At 37.2% G+C, this 25,385-nt stretch overlaps 2 protein-coding genes across 11 annotated transcripts in view; one reads left to right on the top strand and one right to left on the bottom strand.

The window, feature by feature from the left end:
- The window catches only part of LOC146473984 (uncharacterized), a 29,522-nt gene extending 8,532 nt beyond the window's left edge, over positions 1 to 20,990 (bottom strand). The window contains exons 1-17 of one of the 3 annotated variants that reach the window (XM_085117995.1): positions 20,861 to 20,900; positions 19,763 to 19,809; positions 19,201 to 19,346; positions 17,529 to 17,653; positions 15,344 to 15,538; positions 14,819 to 15,035; positions 11,756 to 12,081; positions 10,681 to 10,903; positions 10,365 to 10,388; positions 9,836 to 10,181; positions 8,721 to 9,074; positions 7,229 to 7,255; positions 6,379 to 6,568; positions 5,143 to 5,334; positions 1,905 to 1,983; positions 1,174 to 1,298; positions 214 to 366 (exon numbers count right to left, since the gene is read on the bottom strand). In XM_085117995.1, the coding sequence (XP_084974121.1) occupies positions 214 to 366; positions 1,174 to 1,298; positions 1,905 to 1,983; positions 5,143 to 5,334; positions 6,379 to 6,568; positions 7,229 to 7,255; positions 8,721 to 9,074; positions 9,836 to 10,181; positions 10,365 to 10,388; positions 10,681 to 10,903; positions 11,756 to 12,081; positions 14,819 to 15,035; positions 15,344 to 15,538; positions 17,529 to 17,540 (2,463 nt within the window). In that variant the 5' untranslated portion in view covers positions 17,541 to 17,653; positions 19,201 to 19,346; positions 19,763 to 19,809; positions 20,861 to 20,900. Of the gene's footprint in view, positions 1 to 213; positions 367 to 1,173; positions 1,299 to 1,904; positions 1,984 to 5,142; positions 5,335 to 6,378; positions 6,569 to 7,228; positions 7,256 to 8,720; positions 9,075 to 9,835; positions 10,182 to 10,364; positions 10,389 to 10,680; positions 10,904 to 11,755; positions 12,082 to 14,818; positions 15,036 to 15,343; positions 15,539 to 17,528; positions 17,654 to 19,200; positions 19,347 to 19,762; positions 19,810 to 20,860 lie in introns of all 3 variants that reach the window. The other 2 variants (XR_014866334.1, XM_085117994.1) reach the window with 2 other exon arrangements.
- A 712-nt stretch (positions 20,991 to 21,702) lies between these two features.
- The window catches only part of LOC146473980 (uncharacterized), a 44,724-nt gene continuing 41,041 nt past the window's right edge, over positions 21,703 to 25,385 (top strand). For 4 of the 8 annotated variants that reach the window (XM_085118031.1, XM_085118024.1, XM_085118026.1 and 1 more), the window contains exons 1-2: positions 21,705 to 21,821; positions 22,884 to 22,955. In XM_085118031.1, coding sequence (XP_084974157.1) covers positions 22,888 to 22,955 — 68 coding nt within the window. In that variant the 5' untranslated portion in view covers positions 21,705 to 21,821; positions 22,884 to 22,887. Of the gene's footprint in view, positions 21,822 to 22,883; positions 22,956 to 23,670; positions 23,886 to 24,215; positions 24,646 to 25,385 lie in introns of those variants that run through there. The other 4 variants (XM_085118025.1, XM_085118027.1, XM_085118029.1 and 1 more) reach the window with 4 other exon arrangements.

Here is a 25,385-nt window from a genome sequence, read left to right as displayed (position 1 = left end):
TAGCTAATTAAATGTTCCTGTAAACTGTTCCACTGCGACTATTCACTTCTAATGTTGCCGACTTGTGTCAGGATATAGGTTTCAAGGAATTCGGATCCAAAAAATGTCCTCAATTTTGCAACAACATAAAGGCGCTAAACTATCAAAGACAGGCATTTGGAAGTCAAGACCATAATTTAGAATACCTTCTACAAATTATGTGAAATGAATTACCTCGAAATGAGGATGCTCTTTAGAAAACTGAGTGAGATATCTAGCGCCATGATCCGGACTGGTGGACCGGTATTTTTTACATGCTACACAAGCGTCTGCTCCCTCACACGTCAGAAGACACCCTTCAACTCTTATTCCCATACATTTCCAGGCCTCGAGAGAGAAAAAAAGGATAAAGAAAATATGTTTTAATGCATGCATATCTAAACATAACAATAGGTGACTGCAGGTTGGTTAATAGCTATTATTCAATACAAGGCTTATTACCGAGGAATAGGGTACAGGGAAATCAAGAAGGGAATCGAACCGTAATATCTCCGGATGCTTCTTCTTCTACCCTATTCTCCATTAAAATCCAGTTCGCATTCATTTCTCTCTGACTCTAGAAACTATAGCCGGGGTCACTGCCATAAGTGGGGGTTCCGAGATTGTTTAAGTAGACACGAAACTGTTTAAAAATGGCACTGGTTGATTTTCGCAGACAAAAAGATGTTTAAATGAAACAGACTTAACAAGATAGCTACACTTACAGCCGCGAAAACACAGAAAATGCAATGTCCGTCATTATGATGGTCTTCCGTCTACCCAAACGTCTCACAATTTTTCACCTGTGCCAGTATTTCCATAGTTTCTGGACTAGGAAAGTAAAACTAAGGTTTTCTTACTGATATATCAAGAGAAAATACAAGAAATGCTTCTAGACCAAGAAGAAAGAGATCTGTAGACCTTTATTTAATTGAAAACAAACAACAATGAATTAGGCAACATTTTCAAGTCGCTTTTTCAATTCTTTCAAGTTGAAACAATCTCCATCCTTGTAATCCAGAAAACTAGTGGAGAAATTGTAAACCAAACTGAAGCCATGTTTTAGGGTTTCCTTTGATTTTTTCCCCTTCCTTTTAGTATATTTAAGTAATCCATAAAATAGGTGATATCGCCCCTTTGAAGTTTGAATTTTACCTTTTTCCCCGTAGGAAGAGCTCCTTGTTGACATTCATGCCCTGAGAACGTCCTTCGAGCAATCTGATTAGTCATTTGGCGATTTTTGTGTGTTTCGTAGAGCACTTCATCTACTTTTCTTTCATCTGTTCAAAAACATGTTTTCAGGTAAGAACCTTATAAATAACACAACTTAAGATAGACAAGCTAAGACTAGCGCCAAGCGCATTGGACCTGTACTACGGTCAAAATGCTCAGTGCGATCATTATTATTAGAGATTCCATTTCAAACATTGAATTAAATGTATCATGAAAGGTTTTAGTCATCGTCAGGTTTGATCTGATAGCTATACTACTGGTGGTTGTTAGTGATTGGTGCATTTCGATCCACTTTCGATCCACTTCCTCAGAGCAAAGGTATCTTAGACGTAAGAGGTGCAGTGTCGAGGGTGTGATGACTGGTGATGCATGATGAGGATAACTCTAAGTGTCATGATCAGTGACCTTGTAGTGTGTGACTGCCGGAAAGGCGTAAGCTGATACCTAGAAGGTGTGGCCACTGTATAAATATTAGCGAATGCCTCTTTTACCTCGCTCTGTTATTTTTCCTCAGTTTTTGCAGTTGTTTTGCTTCGAGCCTGTCCCTCATTCATGTGGCAGATCATCAGATATTTTTTATTTAAATTTTATTTTAAAGATTTGAAGATGTAGCTGTTGTTTCAAAGGATATTACTTCGTGCTTCTCCACATACCTGTCAAAGGGAATTCATATCCATATGTGGCAAAGTACTCCGTCTGAAGCTTTTCAACAACTTTAGCAAGGGTCTCAACCTAAAACACACCACCGATAAGTCAGTGAACGATCCCTAAGATTTAGAATTTCCTGTAGACACCCGGTTAATTAGCTGGCCTGTGAACAGGCTTCCAAGTGGGGTATAGGGGCGAAATGAAAAATCGGGGAGCCCTGGTATCATGATCTGATTGATTAGATAGATGACTGTTGACAACTTTGCAAAGGACATTAAATATGGACACATTGAATCTCGCTGACATTTGAATAAATTGTGAAGCTCCTTCGTCGGCTTACGGTTTGGAGAGGCGGAAATCGAACGAATTTTTTTCTTCACATCACTGGGCTTATAAAAGGGCTGAACACTTTCCTACAATCTGTAGCTAAAACGCAAGATGTTTTTGGAATATTTACAGACTGGTTTCGACAAGATTTTGATCTTCCAGTCGCTTCCTTGGGTGTCAAAATAAATATGGATGTTTAAATGCTGCAGGGTTGTAATTGTTACACTGTTGGCGTTAATTATTAAGGACAAGGTTGAGGAGTTATCTAACTATGGCCTCAAAGTATTTGCAATCGACACTGCCGAAGAGACGAAGAAGTCCTCGCTGAAGGTACTACATCAGTCGGCGAATCTTATGGAGTTTGTTGGCCAGGAATAAGCAATTTCTTGTTCTTAAAGAAAAGGAAAGTACCGGCACTCTTTTGCGCTAAGGCAAATATTATTGAATGACTGGCATAAAATTACCTCGTTGACATACTACTCACAGGTTATTTACAAAGAGGTGGAACGGCGACATCAAAAGAATCTCCACTTGCTACCTCCATTTCTTTCTCGCCCCCTTCCATGATCTCGATTTTATTCTTCGCCCTATACCCCACTTGGGAGCCTGTTCACAGGTTACCTATTAATCGACGCTCAAATCTAAAGCAATGGGGCCATGAAGAAGGAAGTATCCCTATTTAGCCTCGCTTTTTTAGTTCCTGAAAACGGTAGGTATGTGGATTAGAGGGCAAAGTCTCAACAGTTTTATGGCAACAATAGTGGAACCTGGAGCGTACATCGTAAGCAGAAGTTGTTTCTTGGAGAACCGCTAAATGGAAAATAGTGTCATATGACGTGAAATTATGTCGTTTATCTCTGCACAGCCGCCATATTTAGAACCGCGATATTGAATTTCAATACCTCCCAAAAACTAATTAAAATGCAAACACTCAACAATTTTTTATTATTATTTGGAATTCAAGAGAGCATTGCTGTCAAATGGTTTGTGCCATAGAAACAATAAGTCCTGTGAACAATGGAATGCTACACCAAATGTTTGTCAAAAATTTAAGGGTGTCACATAGTTTGGTATTGCCTGCTTAACGCAAGTGGCTTTGCCCGCGACAACTTTGAACCTAATATATATATATTTTTTTAATTTAAGCATGAGCCGAGAAACTTCGAATCTCTTTTAAAAATTTATTGGAGTAGTAGGTTAGTTTTCATTGACTTTGATGTTACCATGACAACCAAATTTTGACAAAAAGGAAGATCCCTTTTCAAAATGACAAAAAAATTCTTCTTCCTACCATACCTATAATGTTTTTAGCTAATATGAATGTTCCTTTATTGGTTTGCATAACTTTTAATTCAAGATGGCGGATCCAAGATGGCCTCCATTAAGCAATCGTGACGTAATTACCACGTAATATGACGTCATGACCTTTGTTTTGAAACCTCAAAGGAAACATCTTTTTTTCTTATTTTCATAGCTTTTATACTTGTGGAGTTATGTTGTTGTCGCTGACGCTACACTGAACACTGACAAACACACTTGCAGACCCCGCCGTTACCTGTGCAATGGAGTGACTGAATTGTGGCAAAGAAAAAGGGCGCTGCATTATCTATATAACGAAGAAATCGTCAATTCATTTTTACCAGTTTCATTTCATACGAGGCTTAAAGGGAGTTGTAAAAGATATATGCATTCATTATTTTTCTCACTTATAGTGACCAGTCTAAATGCTTCAAAAAAAAAAAAAAAATACAAAAGAAAACAAAAAGAGAAAAGATAAGAAAACCTAACAAAGCAAAGTAAAACAAAACAAACAAAAACAAGGCAAATTCCAGTTGTCGGGAGCCGCTGCTGATATTGTGAGACACGTGAGTCGGGCATTAGCCTATCATAGTGCTGGGGCATTTAACGGATCCGTGTTTTTACCACAAATTGTTAAATTGCATTAAAAAATCTTAAATTGAGAAGCCAGTGAATGACAAACATTTGGGCTAGGTAGATGAATGAAACACCCTATCAAGATCTTTGGTTTAACATCAACGTCTTTGACCCGAGATAAAAAAAAAAAATAAAAAAAATAAAAATAAATAAAACAGCAGTAGCAGAAGCGATTCTATAACAGTACAGTCAGATAATTAATCTAATTTAACAATTATGTTCAACGCTGTACATATCTCCGTTTTTCTGACTACTGACATTTTACTAGCATCAGCGAAAGTTTTTTACAGGAATGCTCATTGTTTTTTTGTTTCTTTTTTTTGAAAAGTAAAAGACTGGTAAACAATTTCAGGCTCTAGTTCTATTGCTGTTACCGCAAACATACTGTCCGGAACTACATGTATTTAACCAACTTGGACTGTGCTTTATAATTTAAGTCGAGTTTACTACGTCAATGACACTTTCGCTGGCGTGCCCTTTATCCATTTTCCATCAGTCACTCAAACATTTGTGGCCTCTGTTCACTAACAACTCCGAGGAGGTCATAAAAAGTTGGCGCACCAATACAAAGATTGGCTCTGGAAATTTCGTGAATCAGTAAAATGTACCATTAACAAAAGCTTCTCGTCACAGATTGCCTCAAACAGAATCGCTAATTCTCGGTATTCTTCCGTTGTATACTATTCTGTTCCTCCCCTCCTCCCCCGAGATTGCAGTAGCCAGTTCTCTTCCAAAAACAAAAAGAATTCCTCGAGGGTTGCTCGTTGATGAGACTGGACACCAACTGGTTGAATTGACTTATATCGCAATGGCAAAAGCTATTTGGGCGAGGGCATGTTCTGTGTTCTGTAAGGGCTCTTTTGTATTATACTCCATAAGAGACTAACAATGAAAAAATTCCTGGCGGGCAAAATGATCATGGAGCCTCACCCATAACTTAAAGCTGACATAAAACAGCATGTTTAAGTGTGTGTTACTTACGCGCCTATAATTTGTTGTATTACTTGATCCACTTTGTGGTGCAGTGTATTTCTCTCTGCACTTCCTGAAGATATAGGCCATTAACAGAACAAAACTAGAAACGAGGTTAAAAGGAACTGGTATGGGATCATAAGTTCCGTAGGACTGGATGGTAATTGCTTTCTTGTACGACCACTCCATTAAAGAGTTTTTCTGAAACGAAATAAGGATTACACATAATTGCGAAGAGTAGATCTACCTCGCAATGAAAAAAAACATAGTATAAATCGGTAGATTTAAGTAAATTAAAGATTAAAGCAGTTATTTAAGCAGCTTGAGCATTTTCGAAAAAAAGCCTAATAAAAGATCAGCTTTGAAAGAGATTCGAACCTAAAAGAACGAGCTCCTAACTGGCTCGATAGCTCAGTTCACAGAACACTGCAGAGTTATCAAGGAGGTCAAGGACTGAAAACCTCTTTTAAGCATTTTTTTAAAGGAATTCTTTTTTTTTTTTCACAACAACTAAACCATCACACATAACTAGTAGGTAGGCCTTCAATGCATTTAACACCCCTATGTAACAAATCTTTTGAGGATTGAAATTAACAGAAATGCCAAAAACTCAACCAAGGCAGGCGACAATCAACCAGATCGTTCCAATTTTTCCATCAGGAAGGGTGTTTTAATATAATGTAAAGTTGTATAAGTATATTTGTCCTCTTAATTGCAAAGTATATAATATACCACATGAACACAGATTTTAACCAGAAACGCGTGATCTTTAACTTTGATTCTGATTCAAAATCAACCCTTAAAATCCACTTTTTCTGGTTGAAATTACACTATGTTTCACCCAATTTTCGAGCAGAGAAAGCACTATCTTCTAGGGCGTCTGAGGGCATGCTCAAACAAACAGCTTATAGAAATGTCAAGTTCTACGTTTTTCAGGAAATAAAATTTTCATAAAATTTATGTTAATCTGGGGATCAGACGCTTAACGAATTTAGTCTTTCCTACCGTTCTCGCTTTTGCAAAACATTAAATGTCGATGACCAACCACACCAGGGAAATTAAAATCCACACGGTGGAGGAATAAAACTGATGGGGGAACTTTTTACAATTTACATGCACCAGGGACCAGGGAGAACAAAATAACCCACCAGGTAGGAATGTTTTTAAAATCTTTCTTCAAATATAAGGTATATCATATATTTATTATTGTATTGGTAAATTAATAACCGATCAATCAGATCTTACCGCAACGTTTTGATACGTCTCTGACAGAAGAGCAATCAACATGTTTACAAGGAGAATAACTGACATAATTAAAAAGGCACCATAGAGGAAATAAGCTATAAGTATAGATGGGCTGTCAACCGAATCGAGAGGATCCAAATCTGAAATTCCCAGCAAGGACCAAACAAAATGTTTCAACATTGACCACCAACTAAAAATAAAACAGAAAAAAAAGACCTTATTACTAAAGAGCTTTGGCATCGGCATAGAATTATTGTACTGTTAATAGTGAAAGTAGCCCGTATTGTAAGAACTGTAAGTAATGTGTTTTGCAAATAAAACAAAAAACAAACAAAGACATTTAAACGTGGTCAAATTAAGTGCACAAAAATTCCGAATCTAAAAATATGTTTGTTGATTCCAGCGTCAAATAATCTTTCTTAGGTACAAATTGTACAATAATTGAGATTTTTCGAATACAAAATTGCGCAGCCCCTTACGGGAAGATTTAATGCGAAAAATTCTACGATATTTCTTGCAGAATTTCCAGAGAAATGCAGAGAAAACGTGCGCTGGAGTACTATAACAACTAAGAAACATCAAGCAGAAAGGGTGTGATTTTGTACGATGTCGAGGATCGAATTTGGTAGTTTGGGGAAAGCCGGAGGGAGTTGGGTGGATATTCCACAAGGATTTAAGGTGTCGACATCTGGGGTGCATGGAAACAGGGCGTGACTAAGGGTGATCAGACATTTGAGCTGGTTTCATAGCAGCAACCTCAGAATCCCTCCATGCGATAATTGATAACTGGTCATTTATATTAGTTATTACTCATCACACTCTGATTTCAAATTTGTTGTCTTAATCTTACCAGGATATCCCAGTTTTGCTGCATACGCTGAAATGACAATAAAAAAAACCTTGTCAATGGTCACTAACATACCGTAAAAGTATTTATCATGTTTGTACCTGACACTGACAGATTACCGTATTAATCAACAGAAAAAAAGTAATTAGTACTCTATTTCTATTGTTATAATGTATACACAACGAATCATGCATTTAATTTAACCCTGAGAAGAAGGAGGTAAATAAAGCGCTTGCAATGAAAGTTTATTGTAAATATTCAATAAATCTCCTCGCCATGTCCATCGGCGTGAATGTGAATGTGAACTTGATGTCAACGCCTTTCAACACCACCCTATGAATTTTTGCGCACTTGCCATGTCTAAGTTCACCTGCATAATGGACTCAGAAACGTTCGCACGATAACTTTAGGGACGTCTTCGTCGCTCAGCGCAGATAATCAAAACAGCAACAATTTCAATTTCAATTCTCAGAACCGCATTTAACACTCTTGTTTTGTAATATTCCGATTATTCTCTGATTGCATGCTGGAACTTCATGACCATTGAAGCTGTTATTTTTTTAGGAATTAAAGAAACATAGTAGTGGCACTGAGGGCCGGCGAATGGCTATAAATGTGGATATTTCTCCATCAAATTTATATTTTGATTATAGTATTCTAGGAGTTAGTTTTCCAGGACTCATTCGTTGCTCTGTAATTGTTCCTTGATACCATACTATTTTATTTCTTTACTTTTTAATTTTATTTTTTATTTTTATTTTTGCTGGAATAACACCGTTGGTGTAAAAGAATTCTTCTTGCGCCAGTTCAACTTTGAACCTAAATAACTTGTTAACTACTTGAGCAAACGGATGAAACTTCAGAACTTTTTTAAAAATGTACCTGGGAACAATTTGATGTTGTCTATTACTGTTCATTGACTTTGATGTTGCAAAGGCAACTAAATTTTGACAGGTTTTTTCTTTTTTTCAGAAAATGGCAAACCCCATATTAAAATGGGGAAAAATACTTTTCTTTCCGTAACGTTTATGTTTTTAGCCCATGTTAGTGATCCTTTGCTAGTTTTAATTACTTTTCTTGCAATTTCGGGGCTTTATTGAAGTTTTACGGAAAATCGGACAAATCCAACATGGGGGATCCAAGATTGCCACCATTTGACAATCATGATGGCATCTCAAAGTCATATGACGTCACCACTTCCCTTTGTGAACCTTAAAGGAAACAACTTTGGACGTACTATCTCTCCGTTAAGTCTCATTTCGTAGCTTGTATAGTTGCAAAGTTATGAGGGGGCTAGGGCGGAATCCGGCCCCAGAAGACCAAAAAAACCCCATCTAGATAGGACTAAGAAAACAAAAACAAAAAAATACAAAGACCAAAACAGTTGAAAAGATAGATAGCGACGTAAAAGCTTCAAAACCTTGAAAAATAAACTGATAGAATGTATACAAATTTTCGTCAAAATTCAAAACAAGTAATGTTATTTTCAACTTACAGATCGTTCTCAGTGGTGTGGCTCGTAACATAGGATTTTTCGGCTATAAAAACTTTGGTAACAGCCATACTAAAGGCCAAAGTGACTACTGTAAACTGCCAAAAGATCGTGATCACGTCTCCCATTATCTGAAACAGGGCAATCTGAATGGTACCAGTTCTTTTGGTTGCCTCCATCAAGTGACCAAAAGCCCTGAGCGTTAGGAACATGGTATTAAGTCCATAGAAGTAACCAGCAATTACCAAAGCTCGGTTGTTGGTAACGGATTCGGATAAGGCCCAAGTAGCCATTCTCAGTAGAAATGTGACGAGGTAGATGCAGATAGTGATGGTGTCCAAAATGTTCCAACGATCACTAGAAAGAATGTTCAACATCTGGTAGTAAAACCACTTGGCTCGTGGTTCTACTTGATTTTTTTAACTTTCTATAAGTTAGAGTATATAAGAATGTAAGTATATAAGTATAAGCGTATAGACCATAGAAATGACAGAAAACTACCGTCGATTTGTTAATGTACGCTCTTTTAAAAACCACTCTATTATAGAAATTGCAATTTCGGGGGAAAAATTTTCTTTCAAACAAGTTTAATTGCCAAAGGGTTGGTTAAGGAGTTGGAGCACAAAGATACATATCACTTACGAAAAAATCCTTTCCTGGCTTAGGTAAAAGGGTATAATAAAAGGTCCTTTTCGTTTCCTAAATTCTTTCCAGCCAATGCTTCCTCAAATACCAAGAGAAAAAAATGTGACTTTCTTATTGGTTTTCAGGGAGATGCGCAGTCTGTACTCTGGACCAAGTAGAGATCATCACCTTACGGATTGTCGTCCACAGATTAACTTATAGTTCAGAAGATTCATAAAAGTGATTGAGGATTAGTAAGGGCTCAAGAGCTTAATGTGAAAGGTCCTTTATAATAAGAAGGTACATTTATTGGGAATGATAACCACAAACTGTTTCTTATCATAAGCAACGTTGCCTACACATTCAGTCATCGACAATGTTCATACTAATTTCCAGAAAAGTTATTGACTGTAAAATCTCACTCTATAGGCAGACAGCTACCACTATCCAGTTTAAAGAGTGTTTTACGTATTTGAAAAGTTCACAACACCTACCTGATATAATTATTCAGTGTCTTAATGACAGCGCCAACCTTTTGTCTTCTTTTGATCCCTGTATCATCGTTCTCTTCTGTGTCTTTGCAACTCATGTACTCGTATCCCCGTGCACACCGCTTCGTGGTTTCAACTTCTTTACAACGCCGTTTAGCGCGTAATAGCTGTTTAGTTTCCATCACTATTCGCCCCAAGAAGAAAATAAAAATGCCCCATTCTGCTCCGCTAAAGCGAATTCTCGATGGAGACAGGCAGATGAAGAAGTGAAGACCAAGGAGGGCCAGATAACTCAGCGAGTCTCGAACAAAGATGAAATATGGAGCCATAAAGTACTCCAAGTAGCCATCTATATAAATGAACATGATTTGAGTGTAAGGGCACATGTACAGAAGCTGAAGTTAAAAATAGAAATAAGCCTACCGAGACGTAACTCACATCCTTTAAATCACACTTCAAATAAAGTTCATAACTTAGACTCCAAAAGGCTAACTTGCACTAGGAGCCTTAGCAGTTTTTAGTTTGCACTTACCGTAAAGACTTTTCCCGGTGATTGCTGATAAGATAAAAGAAAAGAAAATTCATGTCACACCAGGACGTGAGTTAATGTCATACATTCGTTATGGCGGCGATGAGAGGGTAGAATATTGTTCAAACTAATTCTACCTCAAATTAACTCACGTTGAAGCTGAAAGAACAGCCAGAATCTAGCTTCCACTAGTTTATTTCGAAGCCCTCCTTAGTACTGATAATTATTATTTCAAAAAAAGGTTGTTTCACTAACATAACAGTGCCTAGAAACTTATGAAACTTAGTTCTTATGAGGTTTCTGCAATCGTCCCACTCACCATGTATAATGTTTAGTCCAACTTTCTTATGATCTTCATATTCGCCAAACATTGGAACCTCTTTTCCACTGTTGATTTTTTGCAGCTCCCTGATATTAACATATCTTCCAATTGCTATAAGAGACATTCCAATGCGTTGCTCCTTTATGTTTTCAACTTTCTTTTTAGCAGCTTTTCTCTCGTTTTCATCCGACATCAGTCGATCCGTTAGCACAACAATAGTCTGTGGTGGTGTAAATTGTAAATAATTCAAAAACTCATTAATTAATCATAAGCCCATTGACCTATCAAATGGTCGATAATACATCACGTGCAGTGACTCTATATCGATAAACCTCCTCCTTATTAGTATGCGGTGTTTAAGCAGCTGATAAAACACTCCTTTTTAGTACGCGGTGTTTTTCTCGTATACTAATTTCCAACGTTCACAAAAGCATAACTGTTATGAACTCTATCGACACACGCTTTTCCAGGAATGTTTGTGAAGCCGTTCTAAAAACTCGCAGCACATGTTTTATCGGGTCTAAAACCACTCGGCTGCGCCTTGCAGTTTTAAACACGATAAAGCACTCCTGCTCTTTTTTTAAACATTACCTCATGTGGTTAGTGTGTGTGATTAATAATGCTATTCTTTTCATTATTATCATATAAGTCTATAATTTGCCATGTTTCCACTTGCGGCTTGTTGGTAATCAAACGAGGAATTTGCCCTCATAGACTTTGGATGATTATAACTTTTTCAAATATGTGAACGAAAGCAACTAAATTTTTTGTAATTTCCTGAAATTGAACTTGATGTTACACGAAAACCATATTTAAAGGGAAGCTTATACCACATGACACAAACTTCTCGAAACAACTGCATTTTAATATCATGTTAGTGCTGTTATATACGTTGGTTGGATTACTTTTGAGTTTTGTTGTTGTTGTGTTGTTGTTCTTGGTGATGTCTTCCGAATTTCGGAAAAGCAAGAGTCCCGACATGGGGGTTATTGTTTGAATAGGTTTAACTAAATTTTGTGAAGTTCACGGTGTTTAAAAATGCTGAAACGACATCAGGTTACTACTTGCTTACCTTTTTCGTTGCGGGAGGCAGATGACGAGGGCAATTGGTTTCAAATGCAGAATCAGCTGTTTGTAAATCTTTGTGAAGTGCAGGGCCGCCATTCGCTTCTCTGCTGAGCTCTTTGACGTTTTTCATCAATGCCTCCAAATCTGAGGAATTACTGTTAAAACGAACTTTCCCTGATGAAGAGGTGCCCTCTCCAGTGACAATAACATTGTACTTGACATGTTTGCTGCCGTATCTTTCCATAACAAACTGAATGGTGTCTTTCATCAGACTAAAAGCCGGCTCAGCAACTTTTGAAGTCGCACTTATTACAAACACAATTCCACGTTCTAGAACAAATTAAAAGAAAATCACACAATTATGACATTTTCTCTGGACCAGTTTAAGATCACAATTTGTTGTTATGAACTTATTTTGGAAAATGTTGTGATATATTTCGGCACATGCATGCTTTTAAGCTACGACTTTTTTCCTGATCTGATAGTAGGCAGAATATGATGAAGTACTACTTCTTAATTGAGTCATTGAGCCAATTTATTTGGTAGGTTCAATGGGTTCGGTGTAAATAATGAAAGACTCAAATTTCTGCAAGGCTGATCCGTCGGACTGCGTAGAAAACTTAACACGACAGCGACACGATAGAGACCAAACCGAGTATTAACAGAATGCGGCAACCGTGGACAGCTGTTTCGAGCTGGCTGGCTCTCGTCATCACGGTGTAGCCCAACAAAAAGTAGAACAACCAACGCGAGTCGAGTGGTCTACCAAATGTACGTTGTAGTGATTTCGGATGGGCCCAAATTCAGACATCCGTCCACGTCATAGCGCGTGACTACGAACAATGAACAAAAGAACTGAAATATCATGTCGCTGTCGCAATAAGTTAAATGAGAAAAGCATGCACAAGTTAGATTCGTAAATGGCACCAAGTAGGGTGGCCTCAACCACAACCCTATCTAGAATCGGTACAGAAATTAACATTCTTATAGCAAATTTCATGTAAAAGATCATTTTGGTGTTCCTCTATTGGTATGCGTAACTTTTTCGTCATGTTGGTGGTTTTTCTGACGTTTCTAAAATCCAGAAATCCTAGATGGCCGCCATGTAGAAATCATGACATAATTCCGAATGCCTTCATTACCTCCTATTACGGAACTGAAATCCATCTTCCTTATATGTCAAACTTAAATTTAATACCCTCGGAGTCATCGAGCGAGGGTGGGGGAGGGGGGGGGGTACTACCCTCAACCCCCTTAGGCGGAGAAGACGAAGAAAAAAAAAACTCGATATAGACAGGGTTAATGAGAAATCAAACGAAGGAGGATTATTACGAAGTGCACATCATGACTGATCCTTTACTTTAAAATTTACGAAAATTAAAGGAGGACACAATGAGCGGGATTTCTACAAATGCAACACTCTGGTAATTCCTAGTGTGGACATCGTCGAGACTTAACACTTAGTTTAACTCAAAGTAGGCCCGAATTTCGGCGAAGTGGGAGCTTAATTTCTCTCGCAAATACTGAAAAGTTAAAGATTGAATCGCTTGAAATTAAGCCTGCAAAGACTAGTAGACTAACAAAGTAACCTGCAGCCTTGAAACGAAGTACAAAGTAGTTTTAATTCTCCCCTTTCTGAACAGTGATGAGGATAAAACATTTCTTTTGTACTCAATTGAAAAAAGATCTGTTTTGAATCCGTTGGAAATATATGCGATGTAAAAGAGGTTATTTCGATACAATGCCAGGCTTGCTTCTAAATCAACCTACTACATCAACACCATCAAAACAAACTATGGTAAATTCAACATTCTTTTTGCAGCTGTAAAAGTTTGGAATCATCTTGACAAAAGCATTAAACACCTCCCCCTTAAAACGTTTAAAAACAAAGTCAAGTTAAAGATCTTACAGTCTTACTTTGAGTTTTCAACCGGTATTTATTTATTTAATCTTTATCTCTTCTTTTTTTAATGATTAATCAATTGATTTGCTCAAGCTTTAGTGCCAACCTACCTTTTATATTTAACCTTTATTTAGTTTTACTCAACTTGATTAGCTTTTCAGTTATTCTGAGTAAATGTTACCTGTTTGTATTAATATATTATGTTGTAAATTAAGTTTAACTTTGTTAACTTTTTAATTTGGTAATAAAGCTTGTTGTTGTTGTTATTTTGTTATTTTAAGCAGCGCTGCGGGAGTTTATTCTATAACTTTTGCTGGACTTGGTCAGAGATGGAAGGTTCCTAGTTCTTTTTCCAAAACAAATAAAATTGCAGGTTTGGAATAATAGCACCTGTTGTCGGACTAAAACAACAGATCGTGTTGATCTTGTAGAGGATATCGTCGGCTAAAGATAGCTAGGGAAAACTTTAAAGAATGCCGTAACACAGGATACGAAGGAAATGACCGAGTTTTTACACCAAAAGAAAATTATATAGTCTGTTACGGCCGCATTCCACGTTATGTTTAGCATTTAATTCTTTGTAAGGTTGCACATTCCTTTCGCATTCTTTTCGGATATCGCTATTCTTTCTGTTAAATTTCTCCGCATAATTTTCTTTGTTCTTAGATCATTTTGTAAGTTTCATAGTCCATTCTAATTCATTTCGCTTCAGCGTTCACGGCAACATCGTTGCAGTTTTTTCGTCCAGCCATCGTACATTTTTTTCCGTTCAACTTTCTAGCCACACAACGTTTGTAAGTATTTTCGCTTAGTTTCTTTCCGTTTCCTGTATTTTCGTCGTTTCATAGCCGTCATTTGTATTCCTTAGTAATTTGTATTTGTTTCGCTTTTAGCAACCGTAATCGCAATTCGAAATAACAGTAATAAAGACGAGTTGGAACCGTGGACTATCTCTGGATTATTCGCCTATATAGTCCATTCAAAAACTCAGTAATAATTCATAAGCCCATTGATCTATCACATGGTCGATAAAACATCACGTGCTGATATGTATGATAAATGGCGTAACAGTGCTCCTTCATGCCTGTTCATCTTGGACAGATGTTTTTAGCCCTAACACTTTAAAATAGTCTCCGTTGTCCCTGCTAAAATAGCTTCACCCACCTTCATTCGCGAGTATTTTTTCTCCAACCCAATGGATGACGTAGAGCACAGGGAAAAGAATTGGAAACAGCACTATATCAAAGAGACACCAGATGTTAAGGAATAACCATTTCCAACGTTCAATACTGCGCCATGAAGCTTTCCTTGATACCTTTAAGTCATGATTACCAACCCACTTGTCGTTCATTAAGCTATAGAGAACTGGATGGGCTAGAATCTAAGGAAGATAAAATTTATCCAGTATTAGGAGTATTTTTAATGAGGGGGGGGGGGGGGGGGCGGCGAGGGGGGTTGAGAAAAGAGTACAATCGAAGCTCTCCTTGCGACCACTCTAGTAAGCGACAAGCTCTAGTCACGACTACTTTTTCCAATTCCCGAGGTTGTCGCTTACGAGAACTTCGACTGTATGTTGATTTCAGAGTAATTCTGGCAAATGGTTATCACCCGTCCTGGGAGGATCAAAGTAGAAGTGTTTCTATGGTGGACTGTTTTATTTCCAAAGCGTTCTAACCAGAGATTCTGTACCTTCTTTTGCTCCAAGTCAATGGCGATATCCATTACGTCATCCAACGAATCTGCAAATGCGAGCCGGTCTTCTGTTCCAGATTTCAGAGGGTTAAGAAGTGAAGAGGTAAACGCGTCAAATGAATTCGCTAACTTATTCAATTCCTCTTCATCCGGTTCCTTCCTGTCTGCTCTTTGCCGAAGTTCAAAGTTCATCTGTTAATTAAACAAGGGAGTTACAAAAAAAAAACACTCTTTGTTTTCAAGTAGATATACTGATCTAATATTTATAATCACTTGATGACTGTTATGCTGAAAGAATTACGTCGATGTTATATAAAAAGGCAGAACGGGTTACTTCAAGTGCGACTTGAAATCAACTAAGGGAGTGTACTGCTTAAACTCAGGTCTCAGGACATTCCAACAACAACAACAACAACAACAACAACATCAGCAACAACATTTATTTGAAACACGGTGGGTTTTAAAGCTAATACAGCTTATGATAATGCACACATTCGATAAAATGTTTTGCACAATATGTCATTTTGTATTCGTTAAAGCAATATAACTTTTAGTTAAGGTGGCTGAACACAGTTTGCACGCACTTAAAATAAAGATTCTGTTAGTAATGCTATTAAGCGCGCGTTAGGGTTGTGGTACGCAAATACGGCGGTCGATAAAGTGATCCCTCAATTTCACATGAAATGGATCATAAAGTTAAGTTTTGATCCTAAATAACTAAGTCTCTCGTTTATGGACTCTTTTTCTTTTATTTCCGAGCAAAAAAGTCATTCACCAAGACCTTTTGCATGCTTTTCATCTTTGCCATGAAACCCAATTAAAGCCACGCATGCGCATTTGCGACTGGTTGTTTTCGTGAAAATGAATTGTTTTGTAAGGAACTGCTCATTAGAATTTCGTGAAATTTGGCATAAAAATAGTTCCCTAAAAGCGTAACTCGCCTACAAAGAGAAACCTAAATCTAACAGAGGGTATCTTCACAAAACATTAAAATGCAAAATCAATATTTACAGGAGACCTCTCTGTTAAAATTACGTGAAAATAGTGCAAGTGTGTCAGCGTTTTGTGGGTTTTTCTGGATACAAAAAATGAAAAAATCTAATGGGCACATTTTCTTAAAATAAAGGAAAGCTACCATTTATGGACGTTTAATAGTTCGCTGCGTTGCCATGGAAACGGCTCTTTTCTCAACAAGACGTACAAAAATACATTCCTTCTTAGTTAGTCTTACACCATACCAATTTTGGGCGTCCAGAAAAACATAGTTTCCAAATAACGTCTTCTTACACCTGTACACTAATAAACTGTATTCGGCCACCTTAACGTCAAACCAAAATCACAACAGATAAACTGCGTCAAGAGCAACAGGCAAGTAACTCCAAAAAACTCAGCGAACCTAAAATAACGGAAACAACATCTACACTGAACGTTTGCTTTTATTAAGGTAGGCACACAATGTGATTTTAAGTAGGAAGATTTCGGTGAATATACAAGATAATTTCAAAGCACAGCACCTTGACTTCGATCAAAGTTCAGGTTGACTAAACTTGAGAAAACATGCCTGAAGCTCGATCGATCAACTCGGCTGTTATATGGCTTGAGATTGGAAAATTTTGTGAAGGAAATTTGTTTTCACAAGAAACAAATAGCGCATCAAAATTTTAAAAAGCGAAATCAAAGTGCAAACTTCAATAAATCCGTAAATCATCCAGGACAAAGAGGAAGTACTTAGTTTTTTCGTCGGCCTCTTTAGGTTTCTATGAAATTCCGTTTACAACATCTGCGCGCGTGTACTAACTACGTGAATCCACTGACAAAACCTCGATCGATTGTTTTGCAAGTTGTCAGAGCATTGCTTCGATTGCATTTAAGGGAATGTATGGTTAACGTCATCACTGTAATTCAGGCTGGCAGCAATGAAAAACGCAAATCTTTAGCTGGGCAAGCCTCGAGTTTGCTTGTTTCTAAGAGACTCAGTAAAATATATTTTAATTGGGATTTAGACAATTTTCTTTAAAAACCCTGGTTCCGTTTGAGACATTCTCGTGCACGCACTTGTAAACAAGGAGGAAGAAAAAGCATAACAAACGACAAAATCTAAAAAAGAAAGAGAAAAAAAAATCGTCAACACAAAACTAATTTGCCTACAATGGATCGACAGTACCCAAGAGTAATAACTTACCTTCATCGCCATAAACAAAGCGTTGGTCTCACATTCTGTGAGATCCTTTGGCGTTATTTCACTTATCTCATCAACATCACCGCGCCTAATCTTCTCTATTAATTCATCCTCTTTATTCTCGAAAACTGGAAAAGAGTTCAAATGAAATCACACTTTACTAACCACTCAAAATATGCAAAATACAAATATGAAAACGGTTACATAAACAAACAAACAAATTAAAGTGGCGAGGAAACCTAAAAAACGAATGGAATGCGTTACCAACTGACGTCATCAAGTCTCGCTCTTACTCGGAATTTATCAGTGGAGTATCCAACACACTTCCAAGCTTTTGAATTGCTTTATGAATCAATAATGTAATCTAGTTCTTTATATAGGTACTGTATGTATTAATCTGTTATGCGTACGCAGGCCGCTCCATTGGCGGATTAGCTTTGCTAATGGCAATTATGCTTATTAAACATTAAAGATTAAAGACAAATCGTAACAAGTAATCCTCGTCATCGTATTTATAATTATTTAATTATATGGAGAAATCAAAGAGGGTATATAAGAGGTTTAAATTATTTATTTATTTATTTATTTATTTATTTATTTGTTTATTTATTTATTTATTTATTTATTTATTTACTTATTTATTTATTTCTTTTTATAAATTACGGAAAAACCAAACATGAAGTCGTATTTTAAGGGTCATTTTCTAACCGGGAGAAACGCAATCAAATTTATTGTCTGAAGCCTGCAAGGCTTCAGAAGCCAGAGTTATCTTCAAAAGATGCTGTCTTCAGGCAGACGAACTATTGATTACTCTTAGGGATAGAATTAGCTTTTACTGTAGACGAATCGTAACAAGCAATCCTCGTCATCGTATTTATAAATTATTTAATTATATGGAGAAATCAAAGAGGGTACATAAGAGGTTTAAATTATTTATTTATTTATTTATTTATTATAAATTTCGGCCCAGGAAAACCAAACATGACGTTACATTTTAAGAGTTATCTTCTAACCGGGAGAAACGCAATCGAATTCATTGTCTGAAGCCTGCAAGGCTTCAGAAGCCAGAGCTATCTTCAAAAGATGCTGTCTTCAGGCAGACGAACTATTGATTACTCTTAGGAATATGATTAGCTTTTACTGTAGTAAGATAACTTGTGGTGCAATATCTGTAGATATTGACAAATTGTATACAATTTTAACATACGTAGGAATATTTAGCCTCATTTCAATACGGCTTTCTTGTAAAGGAGTTTGACACTGACTAATGAAACTACCGTATTAAATAAAAGTGCATCAATAGGCTATTTGCAACTGTTGGTCAATCAATTTTGTCAGGAATAGAAAAAGCATATAGAAATTAGCTAGCATGCAAATTTTCATTCTTATATCTGAAAAGGGGGAATTCTATTTGCTGTTTGAATATACTGCTTTTCCTTACCAATCCTTGTAAATTTTCGAATTCCCAGACTGCCATAAAATTTCTTCATTGTCATATTACGGCTTGAAATTTGTTCATATGGTTCATTTTTCACACTTTTTATTTCATAAAGTAATATTGCACCCACTTTATGAAACGAATTTGTATAGAAATTTTATTTGGATGGCGAGGCCTTTCCACCTCCACATAAAATATTCTAATTTTGCAAGTATTCAAACTGTTACAAAATCTCGCCTTTGTATGACACTGGACACTCGCGAGATGTAATGTTCTGAGCCTTAAAACCCCAAGCCTGTGACCGGCTCACCACATGAGTCACCCATAGCTCAGTGGTTAGAGCATCCAGACTAGTAACTGGAAGGACGTGGGTTAGATTACAGCTGGGAAATTCTTACCGAGAATTAAAGTAAACTGCGGGAAATTGGTACTAGATGTACATCATAATAATGTGTGTTATCAATGAGTAATCAAGGTGTAATGAATTGGTAATCGATGAGTAATCAATAGGCCACAAAATTTCTGTTCATCGATTACTCATTGACGTCATTGATCATCGATTTGTTACGTCTGGCGTAAAACCAGTCCTCACCAGGTCTGTAACAGTGGGATATTTTTTCTTGCAAAGACACTAAGGCTTGGAACGACCTCCCAGGTGCACCGTGAAACAGGCATCAAGTGTGTCGTCTTTCAAACTAGTGCTATCATCCGTTAAGCCCTAACCAGTATCAGAAGTTTAATGTTTCATATGCATCATAGAATTAAAAAAAATTGTCTTCTCTCACAAGTAAATAATTACCTGTTTTGTCCTTATCGTTTAAGTCTGCCATGTCGTCACAGCACAATCTATAAAAAGACAATTCATCTAAAATTTACGGGAGTCTTAGCGATTAGTATCTTTTGTTAGTATGTACACCTAATTTAACAATACTATACAGACCTTCTGCTAAGCAGAAGTGCTGACGACTTTTCCATCTCAGTTGAGGTGCATGCTTTTGCAAGATTTCGCGGGATTTGAGTAGCCACTAAAACAAATTGATGATCAATTCTTCAAAAGAGACAATACTTTCCAACATTCAGCTAAATGGTTGCAGTAACAAGAGCCAACCAAGCATATATTGAATAAATCCGCATGGATTAGTTTCAATCCTCCTCACAGTTTTTGGAACACTTTTCGTTGTACGCGTTCTCCCCCCCCCCCCCCCCCCCCTCACCCACCCATCTCCCTCCCCTGCTCCACTCCCCAAAATGGATAACAAATAAATACCAACAGATTGAGTGGCGCCGCAGATTGAAACCTGTGGTCAAAATGATTTAACCTCGGGAAGATTATTATCTCTCCCTCCTTACTAATTATAGGCATTTCCGTTCGAGAATGACAGACCTTCTCACCAAACGAATCATTTTCCCTTTTATCAATCTATGCTGTTTCTTATATTTCGTTTTGGTGATCACTTAAATGCGTGGTTTTGAAACTTAACATGAGGCAATAGGAAATAAAACTAACTCATCCCTCGCTTGTTCGCAGTAAGCGTGTATTAATTAGCAGACACTTCTTATGAGGAAGACCTATCACTATATTATAATGCTTTTGGCTGCAATTTAAAGAGCCAACTTAGTTTTTCAGCCGGTTTGTTACTGTTGTCAAATCAGCCTCAAATGGCAAGCTAAGGCTACCTATGACAAAAACCTGCGCGCAGATGGAAACGACGGAGACTGATGTAGAGTATTCGATAGACTCTGAAGATGCGCAACCAATACGCTGAGTTCGAAATAATATGCGATTGTACAATCAAAATACCGCCTAATTATAAGAGCCTGATTAAAAGAAGTTCCTATGCCAATACATTACAATGTCCTCCTTCGTATATCGTCGAAATATATTAAAAAGAGTTACCTCTATTTGGAGTCAAGATGATCTCAGCTCCTCCGTCTTGCTTCCGTTGTTAATAAATTGTGCAAAGTTATATTCTCACAGCAGTTTTTCCGTTAGACCATTTTCTCACCCTGGTCCACTATTGAAACTTAAGGCAGGAAATAGTTATTGATAACTTTAACACTTTATGACGTTACATCATTTGAAAATGAACAGGGTGTAAACCTAACGCAGCTAGACAAAAAAGGAAATCAACCGAGTATTTTAATTTAACTCTGACCTAAAACAAAACGAGATCGATTTACAGATGATGAGAATTATGTAATAGCTAGCATAATTTAGTCATAATCTTATACAGGTCGGAGCGTATCGGATACTTTATCCAAGCATACGCAAATAAAATTGTATAGAGAGTATGTGGAACATCACGCAACTCTTTAAGGTGGATTTCCACCATGGTCACCATTTGTTCGGATGCTATAGCTGCAAACGTAAAACCTCAGATAGTTTATGGGAACGAAATCATGTATTTGTCGAATTTACGAACTGCTGTTGGCCTCAATAAAAGTAAAGCTGGCCTAATTTGATACCTCGACGTGTTTGTTCCTCTGTAGACAAAATATTTTTTCACTGTAACGAGATTTTGAGCTTATTTTTTCTGGCAAATAAAGCCGAAATCCGATCAGTTTCTAAGGTGATCCAATTTTCCGACAAGCCATTAAGTAAACCGAAATGATGGATTGGGTGCCCTTTATTGAACTCTTGGCCAGAGGAACGTGATCAGTTGACGGATGAGTTAAAATACAGGGGACTATAGGGTCGACCTTCTTAATTTCCTAGTATAGTCTTCCTGTTTTCGTACAGATGACCAGCACGCAATTGCTTTGACCGAGTTTTCAAAAGTTGCTGTAGAATCGAAAGGTGCCCTCGGAACGAAGGCTTTGGAAATTTGGAGAGGCTTTTAGAGTTTGACCATTTTAAGGTATCAAAATTAACATGTTTACTCCTTCCATTTATAAACAAAATGTACTCTTTGCTTGCGATTCAATTCTCACAGTTTGGTGGAAACCTGTTGCTCAAACCAGTATTGATTACTATATATCTCTCTGTGCTAAGATCAGTGATTTTGCAGCGCGTCAAAACGCAATGACACAATGAGCTTTCAGAAAGAACCGGTACTGATTCTTACAATTCCAGCTTATGTGGCACATTTGGCTTAAGTTAAGGTCTCCTTCCCGATGTTAATATGGCTCCCCAGTATGGTGTCTTAGTCAGGGTCGAGTCCAACCCGCAAGAAAACAAAATACTTTTCGAGTTTATTTCAGTTGAGTGTATTACTAAATATTTGAAGGATTTAAGATGGTAATATTTTCAATTGTCCAGCGCATTGAATACCAAGTAAGGCGGCCGTGATACGATAGGAATAGTTTACATAACATAACTACATGTGTAACTGAAACATATGCTAAGCCCTCCCCTTTACATTTTAGTACATTGGCCCATTCAAAGTACAACCTGTTTAACGGGACACAATAAGGGAAGTGAGCCCACGCAAGCTGTAGATATAAGCTAATGTTAATTTCCATCTACGTAAAAAATTATTATGATTTTGACTGTTCCTTAATAGTGTTCCAAATACTTTTACATACGTTGCCCCACCAAGCATCCATTTAACTTGAGATAGTGTGTTCTGCGTATGCGTTTTGTTCAATCCCCTTATGGTTTGATGCAATTAACACGGGAAACTGTAAGGCTCCTGCGTAAATGCCTTGTATAGTCATCCCGCAATGTAAGTTAACGTGTAAAAGCAAGACATAAGTTACTATGTGAAAATATGATTCACCGGCGAGGACTCCAACCCTGGTCTCCTGTGTTCAAGGCAGGCGTGATAACCAATACGCAGTATCCCAGCTGAGTATCTTTTGGTATCAAATTGTTATTTGTTGGGCGTGACAATATATTTCCACCTCGATGTGGAAATGCTTCACACATTAATTGTAAGGTAACTATCTCGGCCGTAATTTATACACCTTTTTTTATTCAGAACAATGGACGCTATTCAATCTGGTGACACCAAAAAAGAAGCAACAGGTATTGAAAGCAGGACAATCCAAAGGTACCTAACATTATCTTGACCCTATTTTCAGTTGTTTTAAAAATTCACCAATTTGCACAAGCCTTACAATGCAACGAACTCAACCGGGGCCACCGAGAAAACCGACACTTTGAAATTTAAAGAACTGTTCTCGTTTTTAATTGGTTTACAAACTACCAAAGCCAGACTCCTTTGTTGTAAACGTGACCTGTGATTGGCTGATCAATGTTGGGTGGCCCGGTTGAGTTCGTTGCACTGTAACATCACTCGGTACCAATTTGACAAATTTACAAACTGCTTTGGGCATCAAGAAAATTAAAGCGGGCCTGATTTAATACCTCGACGTGTTTGTTCCTCTGTAGACAAAAATAATTTTTCACTGTTGTAACGAAACTTTGACTATAAAATAAAACCGGAGAAGAAGAAGAAGTTTTTTTTGCTCTCTGAAGCTAATGACAATTTTGCAAATAGTACTGTTTAAATAAAAGAAATAAATTTATATTTTAATTACAACAATGTATAATTACCGCCTGAAATCCGAATTTCAGAGGCGATCAAAATTTCCGAACAGATATTAAACCGAAATGATTGAGTGGGTACCGCTCAATGAATTCCACATCAGCAGAATGAGATCAGATGACGGATGCGTTAAACACAGGAAGCTGTGAGGTCTGCATGATTGAGTCTTCCTGTTTTCGTGCGCATTACTTAATGTTGCGTTCAATCAACGTAGAAACTATGATGATCATGGCTGTTTCGCTTAGTGATCGATATGCTTTTAAACGCTGATCGCCCGAGCGAGCATCGCTTTTCTTTGAGAGTAGGCGTTCTGTGCATGCGTTTTGTTCAAACCCCACAGGGTTTGACACAAGTAACACGGTAACTATAAGGTTTCTGCTCTAGCGCCTTGTATGGTCTTCGTGTTCTTGATGAATTCAGGAAACGGAATCTGTAAGGGATACAGCTAAAAGCCTCATATAGTCTTCCTGTTTTGATCAGTTTACACTGAGTATCTAGTAGCACTAAATTGTTAATTCAGGGCATTGTTAATTGCTGCAAGACAATTCTCTTGACCGTCACTTATAGTCTGTTGTGTAGAAGACGTAATAGAGTGTCCCTGGCTTCCAAATTATTATAGTTAACAATTCTATAAATGGGACAAATGTGATAGAATATTTTAAACCTGGTGAATAAATGAGAATGATGTATTATTCAGTGAGTGACACAGGCGCTTACTGAATAATACATCATTGAATTCTCTAAATGCTCCCCAAAAGCTGGAATTCAATCCTTTAACTTTAACTTGAGATTTGTTTTGCATTTGATCCCATCGCATATGTACCACATTTTAATATCGCAGCTCAGTAGACAGGACCCCAACATACTCGATGACATGGATAGTTATCAAGTATATCATTTTGTGACGTCAAATCAATTGAAAATAAACAGAATGTAAACCTAGCGGAGCGAATCAACACAGGAAATCAACGGAGTATTATTGTTTAACTTCAACCTAAAAGAACAATATTTGCAAATGACGAGATTTTATGTAATTGCATAATCTAATTAATGTGGAGTAAATTAAGTTAACAATAGAAATACGCGTTAGTCAGGCTAAACGTATTAGATATTTGGTTATTTTAAGTGGATACTTACTAACAGTCGGCCACTTTTGCATCAGATTGCTCCCGGGTTCAGTTGAGATTTTAAGGCAAGTAATGGAATTTTTTTTTTATATATTACCTGGTTCAATAGCTTGCTTCCCTTTTTTGCTTATAAGTATTTGCTCGTTTATTCTTTTGGCGACTTCTACTTTTATTATTCCGCATTTTTTTGATCGCCTCAATCGCTCTTTTTCGTTTATTCAGGCTGAAGTTAAATTTTAACTTTGTTACAATTTAGCTCCTTTTTTGTATGGCGATTAACAGGAATTAAAGTTAAATTAACAAACAACTGCCCAGAACAAATAGCGTACGCGTAAAATAAAACTAGAAGCAATGTAGAACAACACGCTTTGATTTGTTTGGATGCTTTCGCTGAGAATTTTTACATCTCAGATAGTTTAAGGAAACGAAATCATATATTTGCCGAATTTACGAACTGCTATTGGCTCCAAAAATATTAAAGCAGGCCTAATTTGATACCTCGGTGTGTTTGTTCCTCTGTAGACAAAAATAATTTTTCACTGTAGTGTAATTCTGAGCTGATTTTTTGGCAAATAAAGCCGAAATCCGATCAGTTTCTGAGGCGATCCAATTTTCCGACAAGATATAAGTAAACCGAAATGATGGATTGGGTGCCCTTCATTGAACTCTTGGCCAGGGGAACTTGATCAGTTGACGGATGAGTTAAAACACTGGGAACTATGAGGTCGATCTGCATGATTGCCTAATATAGTCTTCCTGTTTTCGTATACACGGTTACCATGATGGCCAGCACGCAATTGCTTTG

Source organism: Pavona decussata, unplaced genomic scaffold (assembly GCF_977016875.1).
Source record: "Pavona decussata unplaced genomic scaffold, jaPavDecu1.1 SCAFFOLD_92, whole genome shotgun sequence".
NCBI classification, from domain to species: domain Eukaryota; kingdom Metazoa; phylum Cnidaria; class Anthozoa; order Scleractinia; family Agariciidae; genus Pavona; species Pavona decussata.
Note: the sequence above shows the minus strand (reverse complement) of the source record. Positions and strands in the feature narration are given on the sequence as shown.